Source organism: Oncorhynchus kisutch, linkage group LG18, assembly GCF_002021735.2.
Source record: "Oncorhynchus kisutch isolate 150728-3 linkage group LG18, Okis_V2, whole genome shotgun sequence".
In the NCBI taxonomy this organism is placed as follows: domain Eukaryota; kingdom Metazoa; phylum Chordata; class Actinopteri; order Salmoniformes; family Salmonidae; genus Oncorhynchus; species Oncorhynchus kisutch.
In genome coordinates, this window is record NC_034191.2 from 2,962,130 (window position 1) to 2,980,812 (window position 18,683).

Below are 18,683 nucleotides of genomic sequence, written 5' to 3' on the forward strand. Positions count from 1 at the left end.
GCAGGAAGCCTAGTGGTTAGAGGCAGGAAGCCTAGTGGTTAGAGGCAGGTAGCCTAGTGGTTAGAGGCAGGTAGCCTAGTGGTTAGAGGCAGGTAGCCTAGTGGTTAGAGGCAGGTAGCCTAGTGGTTAGAGGCAGGTAGCCTAGTGGTTAGAGGCAGGTAGCCTAGTGGTTAGAGCAGGTAGCCTAGTGGTTAGAGGCAGGTAGCCTAGTGGTTAGAGGCAGGAAGCCTAGTGGTTAGAGGCAGGTAGCCTAGTGGTTAGAGGCAGGTAGCCTAGTGGTTAGAGGCAGGTAGCCTAGTGGTTAGAGGCAGGTAGCCTGGTGGTTAGAGGCAGGAAGCCTAGTGGTTAGAGGCAGGTAGCCTAGTGGTTAGAGGCAGGTAGCCTAGTGGTTAGAGCAGGTAGCCTAGTGGTTAGAGGCAGGTAGCCTAGTGGTTAGAGGCAGGTAGCCTAGTGGTTAGAGGCAGGTAGCCTAGTGGTTAGAGGCAGGTAGCCTAGTGGTTAGAGGCAGGTAGCCTAGTGGTTAGAGGCAGGTAGCCTAGTGGTTAGAGGCAGGTAGCCTAGTGGTTAGAGGCAGGTAGCCTAGTGGTTAGAGGCAGGTAGCCTAGTGGTTAGAGGCAGGTAGCCTAGTGGTTAGAGGCAGGTAGCCTAGTGGTTAGAGGCAGGTAGCCTAGTGGTTAGAGGCAGGAAGCCTAGTGGTTAGAGGCAGGAAGCCTAGTGGTTAGAGGCAGGTAGCCTAGTGGTTAGAGGCAGGTAGCCTAGTGGTTAGAGGCAGGTAGCCTAGTGGTTAGAGGCAGGTAGCCTAGTGGTTAGAGCATTGGGCCAGTAACCAAAAGGTTGCTAGATCGAAACCCCGAGCTGACAAGGTAATAATCTGCCATTTTGCCCCCTGAACAAGGCAGTTAAGCATCAGAATTTGTGACTAGTTAAATTTAACTGACTAGTTAAATGTAAAAAACTTTCTTCAGGCCCCTGATCTGAAGGAGTGATTCAAAACAGGCTATAGTACAATTTAGTGATAGTTCTTATCAGGGTGCCATCTGGGACATATCCTGTGTCTAGTTCTTACCAGTCTCTGTGGAGCTGCTGCCTCCGTTCCCCAGCCCCTTCCCACTGCTAAGTCCCCCAGGGCTGGGTAGAGCGGTCTTCGGAGAGGATGTCCACCCTGGAGACGACACCATGGCTGGAGACTTCAGACGTCCAGGGGAGTCTGAGGGGGAGCGCATACCCAGGGAGGGGCCCATCACCTGGGGAGACTTCATGGAGGAAGAGGAGGGGGTCCCGGCCCCAGAGGCAGGGGGTAGAGGGTGTTGCTGGCTCTGAGGACCCCCAGTTGAGGATAACTGAGAGGGGGACTTAAGTCCCGCGGCGGGGGAGTTCATGAGAGGCGATGGCTCCTGGTTAAGGGATGGAGACTTGAGCTGGTGAGGGGGAGGGGGCATCGCCGGGGAGACCATACCGGGGTTCACGTTGATGGACAGGTCCGAAGGGTGGTGGGGGCCGAGGTCTGCGCCCCGGGGTCCCCCACCACCACCACCCATGGGCATGTGGCTGAGGCGAGACGTACCCCCCATGTGAGGCCCCCCACCATGCTGGTCAGGCAAGCCGAACATGTTAGTCCCGGGCCCTTGGAGGTAACCCCCATCGCCTCCTCCCGGTCCCCCAGGGAAGGGCCCCTGGCTGGGGAAGTGGAGCGGGCCGTCTGGTCCCTGGAGCATCACTTTACTCCCTCCATGTCCTGCATCATTCTGGGCGGCCCGGATCCGAGCGATGTCCTCTTGGCTCAGCAAGTCCCTTAAAGGACCCTCTAGTGGCCCTCCTCCTCCTCCTCTTCCTCCTCCTCTCAGCTTCTGCAGCATCATCTGCTGCTGCTGGTTCATCATGTTAGCGTTCATGTTCATCCCCCCGGGGCCGAGAGAGGAGTCTACCAGATCTCTCATCTGGGGTCCCCCTCCTCCTACACCACCGCCCGGGGACCCCATCATCTCCCTGGATCCTGGGAAGTCCATGGGGTCCCCCCTTGATCCTGGCCCTCTGCCCATCCCCTGGTTGGGGAACCCCCCTGGCCCCTCCATCATCCTGGGGCCCCCCATACCCTGTTGTTGGACTATCCTCTCCAGCTCCAGGTGGTGGAGCCCCTGTAGCTGCCTCTTCTCCATGATGCGGAACATATCTTCCCGGGTCAGCATGCGCTCAGGGTCACCCTGCATGTGTTGGGGGGGTCCCCCACCTGGCCCCCCATGGTAGAATGGCCCCCTGCCACCACCCATCATGTTGGGGGGCAGGTCCTCTATCCACATGCCTGGCCTGGCTGCCCGCTGGGGGCTGAGACCCTCGATGGATAACACCCCTCCAGGACTGCTTGGGAACCCCCCCCCCCCAGGGGGAACCCTCTGCATCTGGCCCAGGAACCGTGGCCCCCGGGGTCCCTCCTGGTGCATGTCTATCATCCGAGGGTTACCGGGCCCCATCCCTCCCGGTCCCATCCCTCCCGGACCCATCATGGGCCCCCCGGGCCCCCACTGCTGCTCCCCAGACTTGCTGTGGTATGGCGGAGGGGGCCCCCTCATCATAACCGGGGCACCCATCTCCTGCATCAATCTGAAGTGCTGTGGGTGTGTGTGAGGGTTAGGCTGAAGCTCCTCCTGCCTTCTCTTCTCCTGGTAATAATCCTCCTGCAGCTGCCTCCAGGCCACCTGCTCTGGGGTCAGTCCGTCAGGACCCAAGAGGGTCCCCATGTCCAGGCCCCCGGGGGAGTGGAGGTGGCGGTCGGGGTGGTGGGGACCCCCCATGGGAGAGCCGTCCATCCCCCCTGCCCCCCCCAGATGCTGCGCCTGGGAGATGATAGACCTGAGAGGCTCCTCGTACTTCTTCATCTTGCCCATAGGGGGAAGCAACATGTTGTTAGCATCGTTGTTATTATTACCGCTATTCTCCGCGTCCTCCTGCGGACCGCCGCCACTACCTTCTGTGTTAATGTTGTTTACATTGTTGGGGTTGTTGTTGGGGCCTGGTGGCTCTCCGGCGCCCCCTGCTGTCCCGGAGCGGAGCAAAAGCCTCTCGATGTCCCTGAGGGTCTGTAGAGACCTCTCTCTGTGTTCCAGCTGTTCTTTAGACAGACCCCCGTCTCCTCCATTACCCCCCGGACCACCCCCGCCCCTCGCCCCCACGTCGACCTGCAGGTGGGCTGAGAGCACCGAGGGGCTACCCGATGGAGACACCCCCGCGCTGGGGTGAGGCAGCACCCCTTTCCCCTCCCCTCCACGACCTCCACCCCCGGGGCCTGGGCCAGAAGGTATAGGTGCAACAGCGTTCCCTGGCTGGTGGGAGGGAGTACTGCTAATGTTATTGGAGGCTCCAAGACCCCCCGGTCTGCTATGGGGGGGCTCAGAGTCGGGGTGTCCCGTGGAAGATGGTGTCCTGCTTCCCGCAGCCTGAAGGTGGCTCCCTACTACAGAGGCCGGTCTGGGGGTGCCGCTCTGAGACTTGGGGGTGCCCATGGGAGGGGTGCTGCTGGAGCTCAGCTGCCCTGACAGACTGGGATGTTTCCCTGATGGGGCACACTGTGGGAGAGGAGAGGCAGGGGGGAGGGGAGAGGCAGGGGGGAGGGGAGAGAAAGACAGGGGAGAGAAAGACCGGGGGAGGGGAGACATATCAGATAACTATTACAGGTTGTTAATAAACCCTTCTCATAATACATTTTAAAGGTTCAGAAATGCTTATAACAAGTGTTAAAGCATTATACTGTTCGGTAGTGTTATACTGTTCGGTAGTGTTATACTGTTCGGTAGTGTTATACTGTTCGGTAGTGTTATACTGTTCGGTAGTGTTATACTGTTCGGTAGTGTTATACTGTTCGGTAGTGTTATACTGTTCGGTAGTGTTATACTGTTCGGTAATGTTATACTGTTCGGTAGTGTTATACTGTCCGGTAGTGTTATACTGTCCGGTAGTGTTATACTGTTCGGTAGTGTTATACTGTTCGGTACTGTTCGGTAGTGTTATACTGTTCGGTAGTGTTATACTGTTTGGTACTGTTATACTGTTCGGTAGTGTTATACTGTTCGGTAGTGTTATACTGTTAGGTAGTGTTATACTGTTAGGTAGTGTTATACTGTTCGGCAGTGTTATACTGTTCGGTACTGTTATACTGTTCGGTAGTGTTATACTGTTTGGTAGTGTTATACTGTTAGGTAATGTTATACTGTTCGGTAGTGTTATACTGTCCGGTAGTGTTATACTGTCCGGTAGTGTTATACTGTTCGGTAGTGTTATACTGTTCGGTACTGTTCGGTAGTGTTATACTGTTCGGTAGTGTTATACTGTTTGGTACTGTTATACTGTTCGGTAGTGTTATACTGTTCGGTAGTGTTATACTGTTAGGTAGTGTTATACTGTTAGGTAGTGTTATACTGTTCGGCAGTGTTATACTGTTCGGTACTGTTATACTGTTCGGTAGTGTTATACTGTTTGGTAGTGTTATACTGTTTGGTAGTGTTATACTGTTAGGTAGTGTTATACTGTTAGGTAGTGTTATACTGTTCGGCAGTGTTATACTGTTCGGTAGTGTTATACTGTTCGGTACTGTTCGGTAGTGTTATACTGTTCGGTAGTGTTATACTGTTCGGTAGTGTTAGGTAGTGTTATACTGTTCGGCAGTGTTATACTGTTCGGTACTGTTCGGTAGTGTTATACTGTTCGGTAGTGTTATACTGTTCGGTACTGTTCGGTAGTGTTATACTGTTCGGTAGTGTTATACTGTTCGGTAGTGTTAGGTAGTGTTATACTGTTCGGCAGTGTTATACTGTTCGGTAGTGTTATACTGTTTGGTACTGTTCGGTAGTGTTATACTGTTCGGTACTGTTCGGTAGTGTTATACTGTTTGGTACTGTTATACTGTTCGGTAGTGTTATACTGTTCGGTAGTGTTATACTGTTCGGTAGTGTTATACTGTTCGGCAGTGTTATACTGTTCGGTACTGTTCGGTAGTGTTATACTGTTCGGTAGTGTTATACTGTTCGGTAGTGTTAGGTAGTGTTATACTGTTCGGCAGTGTTATACTGTTCGGTAGTGTTATACTGTTCGGTACTGTTCGGTAGTGTTATACTGTTCGGTAGTGTTATACTGTTCGGTAGTGTTAGGTAGTGTTATACTGTTCGGCAGTGTTATACTGTTCGGTAGTGTTATACTGTTCGGTAGTGTTATACTGTTCGGTAGTGTTAGGTAGTGTTATACTGTTCGGCAGTGTTATACTGTTCGGTAGTGTTATACTGTTCGGTAGTGTTAGGTAGTGTTATACTGTTCGGTAGTGTTAGGTAGTGTTATACTGTTCGGCAGTGTTATACTGTTCGGCAGTGTTATACTGTTCGGTAGTGTTATACTGTTCGGTAGTGTTATACTGTTCGGTAGTGTTAGGTAGTGTTATACTGTTCGGCAGTGTTATACTGTTCGGTAGTGTTATACTGTTTGGTACTGTTCGGTAGTGTTATACTGTTCGGTACTGTTCGGTAGTGTTATACTGTTTGGTACTGTTATACTGTTCGGTAGTGTTATACTGTTCGGTAGTGTTATACTGTTCGGTAGTGTTATACTGTTCGGTAGTGTTATACTGTTCGGTAGTGTTATACTGTTCGGTAGTGTTATACTGTTCGGTAGTGTTATACTGTTCGGTAGTGTTATACTGTTTGGTAGTGTTTACTGTTCGGTAGTGTTATACTGTTCGGTAGTGTTATACTGTTCGGTAGTGTTATACTGTTCGGTAGTGTTATACTGTTCGGCAGTGTTATACTGTTCGGGTAGTGTTATACTGTTTGGTAGTATTATACTGTTCGGTAGTGTTATACTGTTCGGTAGTGTTATACTGTTTGGTACTGTTATACTGTTCGGTAGTGTTATACTGTTCGGCAGTGTTATACTGTTCGGCAGTGTTATACTGTTCGGTAGTGTTATACTGTTTGGTAGTATTATACTGTTCGGTAGTGTTATACTGTTCGGAAGTGTCTGTTGGTAGGTATTATACTGTTCGGTATGTGTATACTGTTGCGGTAGTGTTATACTGTTCGGTAGTGTTATACTGTTTGGTAGTATTATACTGTTCGGTAGTGTTATACTGTTCGGCAGTGTTATACTGTTCGGTAGTGTTATACTGTTCGGTAGTGTTATACTGTTCGGTAGTGTTATACTGTTCGGTGTGTTATACTGTTTGGTACTGTTATACTGTTCGGTAGTGTTATACTGTTCGGTAGTGTTATACTGTTTGGTACTGTTCGGTAGTGGTATACTGGTCGGTAGTGTTATACTGTTCGGTAGTGTTATACCTGTCCGTACTGTGTAGGTAGTGTTATACCTGTTTGGTACTGTTCGGTAAGTGTTATACGGTTCGGTAGTGTTATATCGTGTGTTCGGTGTAGTGTTATACTGTTCGGTAGTGTATCCTGTCCGGTACTGTTCGGTAGTGTCTACTGTTCGTACTGTCTTAGTGTTATCTGTTCGGTAAGTGTTTATACTGTCCGGTAGTGTTATACTGCTCGGTCCTGTTCGGTAGTGTTATACTGTCCGGTAGTGTTATATGTTCGGTACTGTCGGTAGGTATACTGTTCGGTAGTGTTATACTGTACGGTTACTGTTCGGTAGTGTTATACTGTTCGGTACTGTTCGGTAGTGTTATACTGTTCGGTAGTGTTATACTGTCCGGTAGTGTTATACTGTTCGGTAGTGTTATACTGTTCGGTAGTGTTCGGTAGTGTTATACTGTTCGGTAGTGTTATACTGTTCGGTACTGTTCGGTAGTGTTATACTGTTCGGTAGTGTTATACTGTTCGGTAGTGTTATACTGTTCGGTACTGTTATACTGTTCGGTAGTGTTATACTGTTCGGTAGTGTTATACTGTTCGGCAGTGTTATACTGTTTCGGTAGTGTTATACTGTTCGGTAGTGTTATACTGTTCGGTAGTGTTATACTGTTCGGTAGTGTTATACTGTTCGGTAGTGTTATACTGTTCGGTAGTGTTATACTGTTCGGCAGTGTTATGCTGTTCGGTAGTGTTATACTGTTCGGCAGTGTTATACTGTTCGGTAGTGTTATGCTGTCCGGTACTGTTCGGTAGTGTTATACTGTTCGGTAGTGTTATACTGTTCGGCAGTGTTATGCTGTTCGGCAGTGTTATGCTGTTCGGTAGTGTTATACTGTTCGGTAGTGTTATACTGTTCGGTAGTGTTATACTGTTCGGTAGTGTTATACTGTTCGGTAGTGTTATACTGTTCGGTAGTGTTATACTGTTCGGCAGTGTTATGCTGTTCGGTAGTGTTATACTGTTCGGTAGTATTATACTGTTCGGTAGTGTTATACTGTTCGGTAGTGTTATACTGTTCGGTAATGTTCGGTAGTGTTGGTAGTGTTATACTGTTCGGTACTGTTCGGTACTGTTATACTGTTCGGTAGTGTTATACTGTTCGGTAGTGTTATACTGTTCGGTAGTGTTATACTGTTCGGTAGTGTTATACTGTTCGGTAGTGTTAGGTAGTGTTATTACTGTTCGGTACTGTCGAGTGTTATACTGTTCGGTAGTGTTATACTGTTCGGTAGTGTTATACTGTTCGGTAGTGTTATACTGTTCGGTAGTGTTAGGTAGTGTTATACTGTTCGGCAGTGTTATACTGTTCGGTAGTGTTATACTGTTCGGTAGTGTTATACTGTTCGGCAGTGTTATATGTTCGGCAGTGTTATACTGTTCGGTAGTATTATACTGTTCGGTAGTGTTAGGTAGTGTTATACTGTTCGGCAGTGTTAGGTAGTGTTATACTGTTCGGTAGTGTTATACTGTTCGGCAGTGTTAGGTAGTGTTATACTGTTCGGTAGTGTTATACTGTTCGGCAGTGTTAGGTAGTGTTATACTGTTCGGCAGTGTTATACTGTTCGGCAGTGTTAGGTAGTGTTATACTGTTCGGTAGTGTTATACTGTTCGGTAGTGTTATACTGTTCGGCAGTGTTGTACTGTTCGGTACTGTTCGGTAGTGTTATACTGTTCGGCAGTGTTCGGTAGTGTTATACTGTTCGGCAGTGTTATACTGTTCGGTACTGTTCGGTAGTGTTATACTGTTCGGTAGTGTTATACTGTTCGGTAGTGTTATACTGTTCGGCAGTGTTATACTGTTCGGCAGTGTTATACTGTTCGGTACTGTTCGGTAGTGTTATACTGTTCGGTAGTGTTATACTGTTCGGTAGTGTTATACTGTTCGGCAGTGTTATACTGTTCGGCAGTGTTATACTGTTTGGTAGTGTTATACTGTTCGGTAGTGTTATACTGTTCGGCAGTGTTATACTGTTCGGTACTGTTCGGTAGTGTTATACTGTTCGGTAGTGTTATACTGTTCGGCAGTGTTATACTGTTCGGTAACTGTTTCGGTAGTGTTATACTGTTCGGTAGTGTTATACTGTTCGGTAGTGTTATACTGTTCGGTAGTGTTATACTGTTCGGTAGTGTTATACTGTTCGGTAGTGTTATACTGTTCGGCAGTGTTATGCTGTTCGGTAGTGTTATGCTGTTCGGTAGTGTTATACTGTCCGGTACTGTTCGGTAGTGTTATACTGTTCGGCAGTGTTATACTGTTCGGCAGTGTTATACTGTTCGGTAGTGTTATGCTGTCCGGTACTGTTCGGTAGTGTTATACTGTTCGGTAGTGTTATACTGTTCGGCAGTGTTATGCTGTTCGGTAGTGTTATGCTGTTCGGTAGTGTTATGCTGTTCGGTAGTGTTATACTGTTCGGTAGTATTATACTGTTCGGTAGTGTTATACTGTTCGGTAGTGTTATACTGTTCGGTAGTGTTATACTGTTCGGTAGTGTTATACTGTTCGGTAGTGTTATACTGTTCGGTAGTGTTATACTGTTCGGTAGTGTTATACTGTTCGGTAGTGTTATACTGTTCGGTAGTGTTATACTGTTCGGTAATGTTCGGTAGTGTTGGTAGTGTTATACTGTTCGGTACTGTTCGGTAGTGTTATACTGTTCGGTAGTGTTATACTGTTCGGTAGTGTTATACTGTTCGGTAGTGTTATACTGTTCGGTAGTGTTATACTGTTCGGTAGTGTTATACTGTTCGGCAGTGTTATACTGTTCGGTAGTGTTAGGTAGTGTTATACTGTTCGGTACTGTTCGGCAGTGTTATACTGTTCGGTAGTGTTATACTGTTCGGTAGTGTTATACTGTTCGGTAGTGTTATACTGTTCGGTAGTGTTATACTGTTCGGTAGTGTTAGGTAGTGTTATACTGTTCGGCAGTGTTATACTGTTCGGTAGTGTTATACTGTTCGGTAGTGTTATACTGTTCGGCAGTGTTATACTGTTCGGCAGTGTTATACTGTTCGGTAGTGTTATACTGTTCGGTAGTGTTATACTGTTCGGTAGTGTTAGGTAGTGTTATACTGTTCGGGCAGTGTTAGGTAGTGTTATACTGTTCGGTAGTGTTATACTGTTCGGCAGTGTTAGGTAGTGTTATAGTGTTCGTAGTGTTATACTGTTCGGCAGTGTTAGGTAGTGATATACTGTTCGGCAGTGTTATACTGTTCGGTAGTGTTATACTGTTCGGCAGTGTTAGGTAGTGTTATACTGTCGGCAGTGTTATACTGTTCGGCAGTGTTAGGTAGTGTTATAACTGTTCGGTAGTGTTATACTGTTCGTAGTGTTATACTGTTCGGTAGTGTTATACTGTTCGGTAGTGTTAGGTAGTGTTATACTGTTCGGTAGTGTTATACTGTTCGGCAGTGTTGTACTGTTCGGGTACTGTTCGGTAGTGTTATACTGTTCGGCAGTGTTCGGCAGTGTTATACTGTTCGGCGTACTGTTCGGTAGTGTTATTACTGTCGGTAGTGTTATACTGTTCGGCAGTGTTATACTGTTCGGTAGTGTTATACTGTTCGGTAGTGTTATACTGTTCGGTAGTGTTATACTGTTCGGTAGTGTTATACTGTTCGGTAGTGTTAGGTAGTGTTATACTGTTCGGTAGTGTTATACTGTTCGGCAGTGTTGTACTGTTCGGTACTGTTCGGTAGTGTTATACTGTTCGGCAGTGTTCGGTAGTGTTATACTGTTCGGTACTGTTCGGTAGTGTTATACTGTTCGGTACTGTTCGGTAGTGTTATACTGTTCGGTAGTGTTATACTGTTCGGTAGTGTTATACTGTTCGGCAGTGTTATACTGTTCTGGCAGTGTATACTGTTCGGCAGTGTTATACTGTTCGGTAGTGTCTTACTGTTCGGTAGTGTTATACTGTTCGGCAGTGTTATACTGTTCGGTATGTGTTATATGTTTGGTACTGTTCGGTAGTGTTATACTGTTCGGTAGTGTTATACTGTTCGGTAGTGTTATACTGTTCGGTAGTGTTATACTGTTCGGTAGTGTTATTACTGTTCGGTAGTGTTATACTGTTCGGTAGTGTTAGGTAGTGTTATACTGTTCGGTACTGTTCGGCAGTGTTATACTGTTCGGTAGTGTTATACTGTTCGGTAGTGTTATACTGTTCGGCAGTGTTATACTGTTCGGCAGTGTTATACTGTTCGGTAGTGTTATACTGTTTGGTACTGTTCGGTAGTGTTATACTGTTCGGTAGTGTTATACTGTTCGGTAGTGTTATACTGTTCGGTAGTGTTATACTGTTCGGTAGTGTTATACTGTTCGGTAGTGTTATACTGTTCGGTAGTGTTAGGTAGTGTTATACTGTTCGGTACTGTCGGCAGTGTTATACTGTTCGGTAGTGTTATACTGTTCGGTAGTGTTGGTAGTGTATACTGTTCGGTAGTGTTATACTGTTCGGTAGTGTTAGGTAGTGTTATACTGTTCGGTAGTGTTATACTGTTCGGCAGTGTAATACTGTTCGGCAGTGTTATACTGTTCGGCAGTGTAGGTAGTGTTATACTGTTCGGTAGCGTTATACTGTTCGGCAGCGTTATACTGTTCGCAGCGTTATACTGTTCGGTAGTGTTATACTGTTCGGTACTGTTTGGTAGTGTTATACTGTTCGGCAGTGTTATACTGTTCGGTAGTGTTATACTGTCCGGTACTGTTCGGTAGTGTTATACTGTTCGGCAGTGTTATACTGTTCGGCAGTGTTATACTGTCCGGTACTGTTCGGTAGTGTTATACTGTTCGGTAGTGTTATACTGTTCGGTAGTGTTATACTGTTCGGTAGTGTTATACTGTTCGGTAGTGTTATACTGTTCGGTAGTGTTATACTGTTCGGCAGAGTTATACTGTTCGGCAGAGTTATACTGTTCGGCAGAGTTATACTGTTCGGTAGTGTTACCGACACCTGTATACTCATGGAGACTTTAAGCAAAGCATTGCATATCTGAAGCAAAACACAGCCTGTAGTTTCTACCTGTACTATCAGTACCCACAGTTTCTACTACAAATGGGAACAAAGACAAGTATGTGAACAGATAAAGATGCAGCTTCCCACTTCCTCAAACACCTGGAGCTTCACACTTTCACTTCCCAATAGTCAGATATCACCCTGTACTATCATACCCACTAGTCAGATATCACCCTGTACCATCAGTACCCACTAGTCAGATATCACCCTGTACTATCAGTACCCTCTAGTCAGATATCACCCTGTACCATCACCCTGTACTATCAGTACCCACTAGTCAGATATCACCCTGTACTATCAGTACCCACTAGTCAGATATCACCCTGTACTATCAGTACCCACTAGTCAGATATCACCCTGTACTATCAGTACCCACTAGTCAGATATGCCCCTGTACTATCAGTACCCACTAGTCAGATATCACCCTGTACCATCAGTACCCACTAGTCAGATATCACCCTGTACCATCAGTACCCACTAGTCAGATATCACCCTGTACTATCAGTACCCACTAGTCAGATATCACCCTGTACTATCATACCCACTAGTCAGATATCACCCTGTACTATCAGTACCCACTAGTCAGATATCACCCTGTACTATCAGAACCCACTAGTCAGATATCACCCTGTACTATCAGTACCAACTAGTCAGATATCACCCTGTACTATCAGTACCCACTAGTCAGATATCCCCCTGTACTATCAGTACCCACTAGTCAGATATCACCCTGTACTATCAGTACCCACTAGTCAGATATCACCCTGTACTATCAGTACCCACTAGTCAGATATCACCCTGTACCATCAGTACCCACTAGTCAGATATCCCCCTGTACTATCAGTACCCACTAGTCAGATATCACCCTGTACTATCAGTACCCCACTAGTCAGATATCACCCTGTACTATCAGTACCCACTAGTCAGATATCACCCTGTACTATCATACCCACTAGTCAGATATCACCCTGTACTATCAGTACCCACTAGTCAGATATCACCCTGTACCATCAGTACCCACTAGTCAGATATCACCCTGTACCATCAGTACCCACTAGTCAGATATCACCCTGTACCATCAGTACCCACTAGTCAGATATCACCCTGTACTATCAGTACCCACTAGTCAGATATCACCCTGTACCATCAGTACCCACTAGTCAGATATCCCCCTGTACTATCAGTACCCACTAGTCAGATATCACCCTGTACTATCAGTACCCACTAGTCAGATATCACCCTGTACTATCATACCCACTAGTCAGATATCACCCTGTACTATCAGTACCCACTAGTCAGATATCACCCTGTACCATCAGTACCCACTAGTCAGATATCACCCTGTACCATCAGTACCCACTAGTCAGATATCACCCTGTACCATCAGTACCCACTAGTCAGATATCACCCTGTACTATCAGTACCCACTAGTCAGATATCACCCTGTACCATCAGTACCCACTAGTCAGATATCACCCTGTACTATCAGTACCCACTAGTCAGATATCACCCTGTACTATCAGTACCCACTAGGCAGATATCACCCTGTACTATCAGTACCCACTAGGCAGATATCACCCTGTACTATCAGTACCCATTAGTCAGATATCACCCTGTACTATCAGTACCCACTAGTCAGATATCACCCTGTACTATCAGTACCCACTAGTCAGATATCACCCTGTACTATCAGTACCCACTAGTCAGATATCACCCTGTACCATCAGCACCCACTAGTCAGATATCACCCTGTACTATCATACCCACTAGTCAGATATCACCCTGTACCATCAGTACCCACTAGTCAGATATCACCCTGTACTATCAGTACCCACTAGGCAGATATCACCCTGTACTATCAGTACCCACTAGGCAGATATCACCCTGTACTATCAGTACCCATTAGTCAGATATCACCCTGTACTATCAGTACCCACTAGTCAGATATCACCCTGTACTATCAGTACCCACTAGTCAGATATCACCCTGTACTATCAGTACCCACTAGTCAGATATCACCCTGTACCATCAGTACCACTAGTCAGATATCACCCTTGTACTATCAGTACCCACTAGTCAGATATCACCCTGTACTATCAGTACCCACTAGTCAGATATCACCCTGTAATATCATACCCACTAGTCAATATCACCCTGTACTATCAGTACCCACTAGTCAGATATCACCCTGTACTATCAGTACCCACTAGTCAGATATCACCCTGTACCATCAGCACCCACTAGTCAGATATCACCCTGTACTATCATACCCACTAGTCAGATATCACCCTGTACCATCAGTACCCACTAGTCAGATATCACCCTGTACTATCAGTACCCACTAGGCAGAAATCACCCTGTACTATCAGTACCCACTAGGCAGATATCACCCTGTACTATCAGTACCCATTAGTCAGATATCACCCTGTACTATCAGTACCCATTAGTCAGATATCACCCTGTACTATCAGTACCCACTAGTCAGATATCACCCTGTACTATCAGTACCCACTAGTCAGATATCACCCTGTACTATCAGTACCCACTAGTCAGATATCACCCTGTACTATCAGTACCCACTAGTCAGATATCACCCTGTACTATCAGTACCCACTAGTCAGATATCACCCTGTACTATCAGTACCCACTAGTCAGATATCACCCTGTACCATCACCCTTTACTATCAGTACCCACTAGTCAGATATCACCCTGTACTATCAGTACCCACTAGTCAGATATCACCCTGTACTATCAGTACCCACTAGTCAGATATGCCCCTGTACTATCAGTACCCACTAGTCAGATATCACCCTGTACCATCAGTACCCACTAGTCAGATATCACCCTGTACCATCAGTACCCACTAGTCAGATATCACCCTGTACTATCACCCTGTACCATCAGTACCCACTAGTCAGATATCACCCTGTACTATCATACCCACTAGTCAGATATCACCCTGTACTATCACCCTGTACCATCAGTACCCACTAGTCAGATATCTTTCAGTAATTTGGACGTCTTGAAATGTTTTAGTGCAGTATTTCGGAAGTCAATTTGTTTTTCATGAAAGCGAGTCGTCTATTGCTAAACAACAACAAACTCTCCGTTGAAGAATCCCTACTGTTGACCAAATTATTGACGAAAGTGAGTAGACTTTGGTTTCCGAACTGCGGCATGTCTCTGAAAAACCCTTGCCGAAGACCAAAACGCCCCAAAATATAATTATAATATATGCACAACCGATTCCAAACTGCATCGGATGGGAAGTATGCAAACGCCTTAAGAGCGGAGTGTGTTGGTGCGTATCTTTTCAGTGTGGGTAGCTGCGTATCTTTTCAGTGTGGGTATCTTTTCAGTGCGAGTATCTTTTCAGTGTGTGAAGCTGCGTATCTTTTCAGTGTGGGTATCTTTTCAGTGTGGTTAGCTGCGTATCTTTTCCATGTGGGTATCTTTTCAGTGTGGGTATCTTTTCAGTGTGGGTAGCTGCGTATCTTTTCAGTGTGGGTAGCTGCGTATCTTTCAGTGTGGGTATCTTTTCAGTGTGGGTAGCTGCGTATCTTTTCAGTGTTGGTAGCTGCGTATCTTTTCAGTGTGGGTATCTTTTCAGTGTGGGTAGCTGCGTATCTTTTCAGTGTGGGTATCTTTTCAGTGCGAGTATCTTTTCAGTGTGGGTATCTTTTCAGTGCGAGTATCTTTTCAGTGTGGTTAGCTGCGTATCTTTTCCATGTGGGTATCTTTTCAGTGTGGGTAGCTGCGTATCTTTTCAGTGTGGGTAGCTGCGTATCTTTTCAGTGTGGGTAGCTGCGTATCTTTTCAGTGTGTGTAGCTGCGTATCTTTTCAGTGTGGGTAGCTGCGTATCTTTTCAGTGTGAAGCTGCGTATCTTTTCAGTGCGAGTATCTTTTCAGTGTGTGAAGCTGCGTATCTTTTCAGTGTGGGTATCTTTTCAGTGTGTGAAGCTGCGTATCTTTTCAGTGTGGGTAGCTGCGTATCTTTTCAGTGTGGGTAGCTGCGTATCTTTTCAGTGTGGGTAGCTGACCTGCTCCAGTTGTTTGGTCCGTGGGACGTTCTGCTGGTGGAACAGGAGAATAGAGTCTGAGTGGCCGTGCATCACTGATTCAGCAGCACTGAGAGACAGACAGATAACACAGGGTTAATGCTTTAGAGTAGCTACTAGACCCACAGTGCTGTTGATGCTTCTCTCTATAACAGCTTAATGCAAAAGGGCCTACTTTACCTGGGTAACTACTTTACCTGGGTAACTACTTTACCTGGGTTAGGGTGTACTACTTTACCTGGGTTACCACTTTACCTGGGTTAGGGGGTACTACTTTACCTGGGTTAGGGGGTACTACTTTACCTGGGTTAGGGGGGTACTACTTTACCTGGGTTAGGGGGTACTACTTTACCTGGGTTACCACTTTACCTGGGTTAGGGGTACTACTTTACCTGGGTTAGGGGGTACTACTTTACCTGGGTTAGGGGTACTACTTTACCTGGGTTAGGGGTACTACTTTACCTGGGTTAGGGGTACTACTTTACCTGGGTACTACTTTACCTGGGTTAGGGGGTACTACTTACCTGGGTTAGGGGTACTACTTTACCTTGGTTACCACTTACCTGGGTTAGGGGGTACTACTTTACCTGGGTTACCACTTTACCTGGGTTAGGGGGTACTACTTTACCTGGGTTAGGGGTACTACTTTACCTGGGTTAGGGGTACTACTTTACCTGGGTTACCACTAAACCTGGGTTAGGGGGTACTACTCCACCTGGGTTAGGGGGTACTACTCCACCTGGGTTAGGGGGTACTACTCCACCTGGGTTAGGGGGTACTACTCCACCTGGGTTAGGGGGTACTACTCCACCTGGGTTAGGGGGTACTACTCCACCTGGGTTAGGGGGTACTACTCCACCTGGGTTAGGGGGTACTACTCCACCTGGGTTAGGGGGTACTACTCCACCTGGGTTAGGGGGTACTACTCCACCTGGGTTAGGGGGTACTACTCCACCTGGGTTAGGGGGTACTACTCCACCTGGGTTAAGGGGTACTACTCCACCTGGGTTAAGGGGTACTACTCCACCTGGGTTAGGGGGTACTACTCCACCTGGGTTAGGGGGTACTACTCCCCTGGGTTAGGGGGTACTACTCCACCTGGGCCACCTGGGTTAGGGGGTAGTACTCCACCTGGGTTTGGGGGTACTACTCCATCTGGGTTAAGGTTACTACTTCACCTGTTTAGTCATTTAGTACAAAATAAACATGACAAGACCAGACCACAAAAATTGATTTGTTCAATTCGTGCACTTTTCTGCTCAGTATTTTGTGTGAAGAGCCTTTTATCTCACCACGTGAGGTGTGTGTGTGTGTGCACATGTGTGTGTTCATATTGTGTGTACATGTCTCACCTGTTGGCCAGGCTGGTAGTGAATACATAGACCACCTGCTGAGCGGGGCGAGGCATCTCTGACCTTTGACCTCCTGGTCCCAGACCACGCCCCATCCCAGGGGTCAGAGCTGGGTCAGGGGGGAGGGGCACTGGCCCAGCTTTGGAGGATGGGCCGGAGAGACCCTGGAGAGGCCCTGATGACATCAGAGAGAGAAGAGGCAAAGGCAGGATTATAGTGTGTGTGCCAAATGGCCCATAGGACACTATATACAGCAGGGCATAGGGTGGGCCCTGGTCAATAGTAGGGCACTATATAGGCTGAGTCCTGGTCAATAGCTTTCTCTGCCCTTAACCTTGTTCTGAACACCTCCAAAACAAAGGTCATGTGGTTTGGTAAGAAGAATGACCCTCTCCCCACAGGTGTGATTACTACCTCTGAGGGTTTAGAGCTTGAGGTAGTCACCTCATACAAGTACTTGGGAGTATGGCTAGATGGTACACTGTCCTTCTCTCAGCACATATCAAAGCTGCAGGCTAAAGTTAAATCTAGACTTGGTTTCCTCTATCGTAATCGCTCCTGGTTCACCCCAGCTGCCAAACTAACTCTGACTCAGATGACCATCCTACCCATGCTAGATTACGGAGACATAATTTATAGATCGGCAGGTAAGGGTGCTCTTGAGCTGCTAAATGTTCTTTACCATTCGGCCATCATATTTGACACAATGCTCCTTATAGGACACATCACTGCACTCTGTACTCCTCTGTCAACTCCCCCCTATCTGGGGCGGCAGGGTAGCCTAGTGGTTAGAGCGCTGAAGTTCAAATCCCCGAGCTGACAAGGTACAAATCTGTCATTCTGCCCCTGAACAGGCAGTTAACCCACTGTTCCTAGACCAGTTAACCCACTGTTCCTAGACCAGTTAACCCACTGTTCCTAGACCAGTTAACCCACTGTTCCTAGACCAGTTAACCCACTGTTCCTAGACCAGTTAACCCACTGTTCCTAGACCAGTTAACCCACTGTTCCTAGACCAGTTAACCCACTGTTCCTAGACCAGTTAACCCACTGTTCCTAGACCAGTTAACCCACTGTTCCTAGACCAGTTAACCCACTGTTCCTAGACCAGTTAACCCACTGTTCCTAGACCAGTTAACCCACTGTTCCTAGACCAGTTAACCCACTGTTCCTAGACCAGTTAACCCACTGTTCCTAGACCAGTTAACCCACTGTTCCTAGACCAGTTAACCCACTGTTCCTAGACCAGTTAACCCACTGTTCCTAGACCAGTTAACCCACTGTTCCTAGACCAGTTAACCCACTGTTCCTAGACCAGTTAACCCACTGTTCCTAGGCCAGTTAACCCACTGTTCCTAGGCCAGTTAACCCACTGTTCCTAGACCAGTTAACCCACTGTTCCTAGACCAGTTAACCCACTGTTCCTAGACCAGTTAACCCACTGTTCCTAGACCAGTTAACCCACTGTTCCTAGACCAGTTAACCCACTGTTCCTAGACCAGTTAACCCCACTGTTCCTTGCCTAGTAAAATAAAGCTGTAAAAAAAAATCTGGTCTAGTTTAAATAAAGGTAAAATAAAAATAAATATCTACTGCAGCCCTCACCCTCCACATACAACACCTGTCAAATTCTGTTAAAGAGCCCCAAAGCACACACATCCCTGGGTCAGAGTCTTTCAGTTCGCTGAAGCTAGCGACTGGAATGAGCTGCAACAAACACTCAAACTGGACAGTTTTATCTCCATCTCTTCATTCAAAGACTCATTCATGGTCACTCTTACTGACAGTTCTGGCTGCTTCATGTGATATATTGTTGTCTCTACCTTCTTGCCCTTTGTGCTGTTGACTGTGTCCAATAATGTTTGTACCCTGTTTTGTGCTGCTACCATGTTGTGCTGCTACCATG

At 46.8% G+C, this 18,683-nt stretch overlaps 1 protein-coding gene across 3 annotated transcripts in view; it reads right to left on the reverse strand.

Annotated features, from left to right (window-relative positions):
- The window catches only part of bcl9l (bcl9 like), an 83,319-nt gene that overhangs the window by 10,373 nt on the left and 54,263 nt on the right, over positions 1-18,683 (reverse strand). For all 3 annotated transcript variants that reach the window (XM_031795371.1, XM_031795372.1, XM_031795373.1), the window contains exons 5-7: positions 16,778-16,952; positions 15,408-15,495; positions 1,067-3,560 (exon numbers count right to left, since the gene is read on the reverse strand). In XM_031795371.1, the coding sequence (XP_031651231.1) occupies positions 1,067-3,560; positions 15,408-15,495; positions 16,778-16,952 (2,757 nt within the window). The remainder of the gene's footprint in view (positions 1-1,066; positions 3,561-15,407; positions 15,496-16,777; positions 16,953-18,683) is intronic.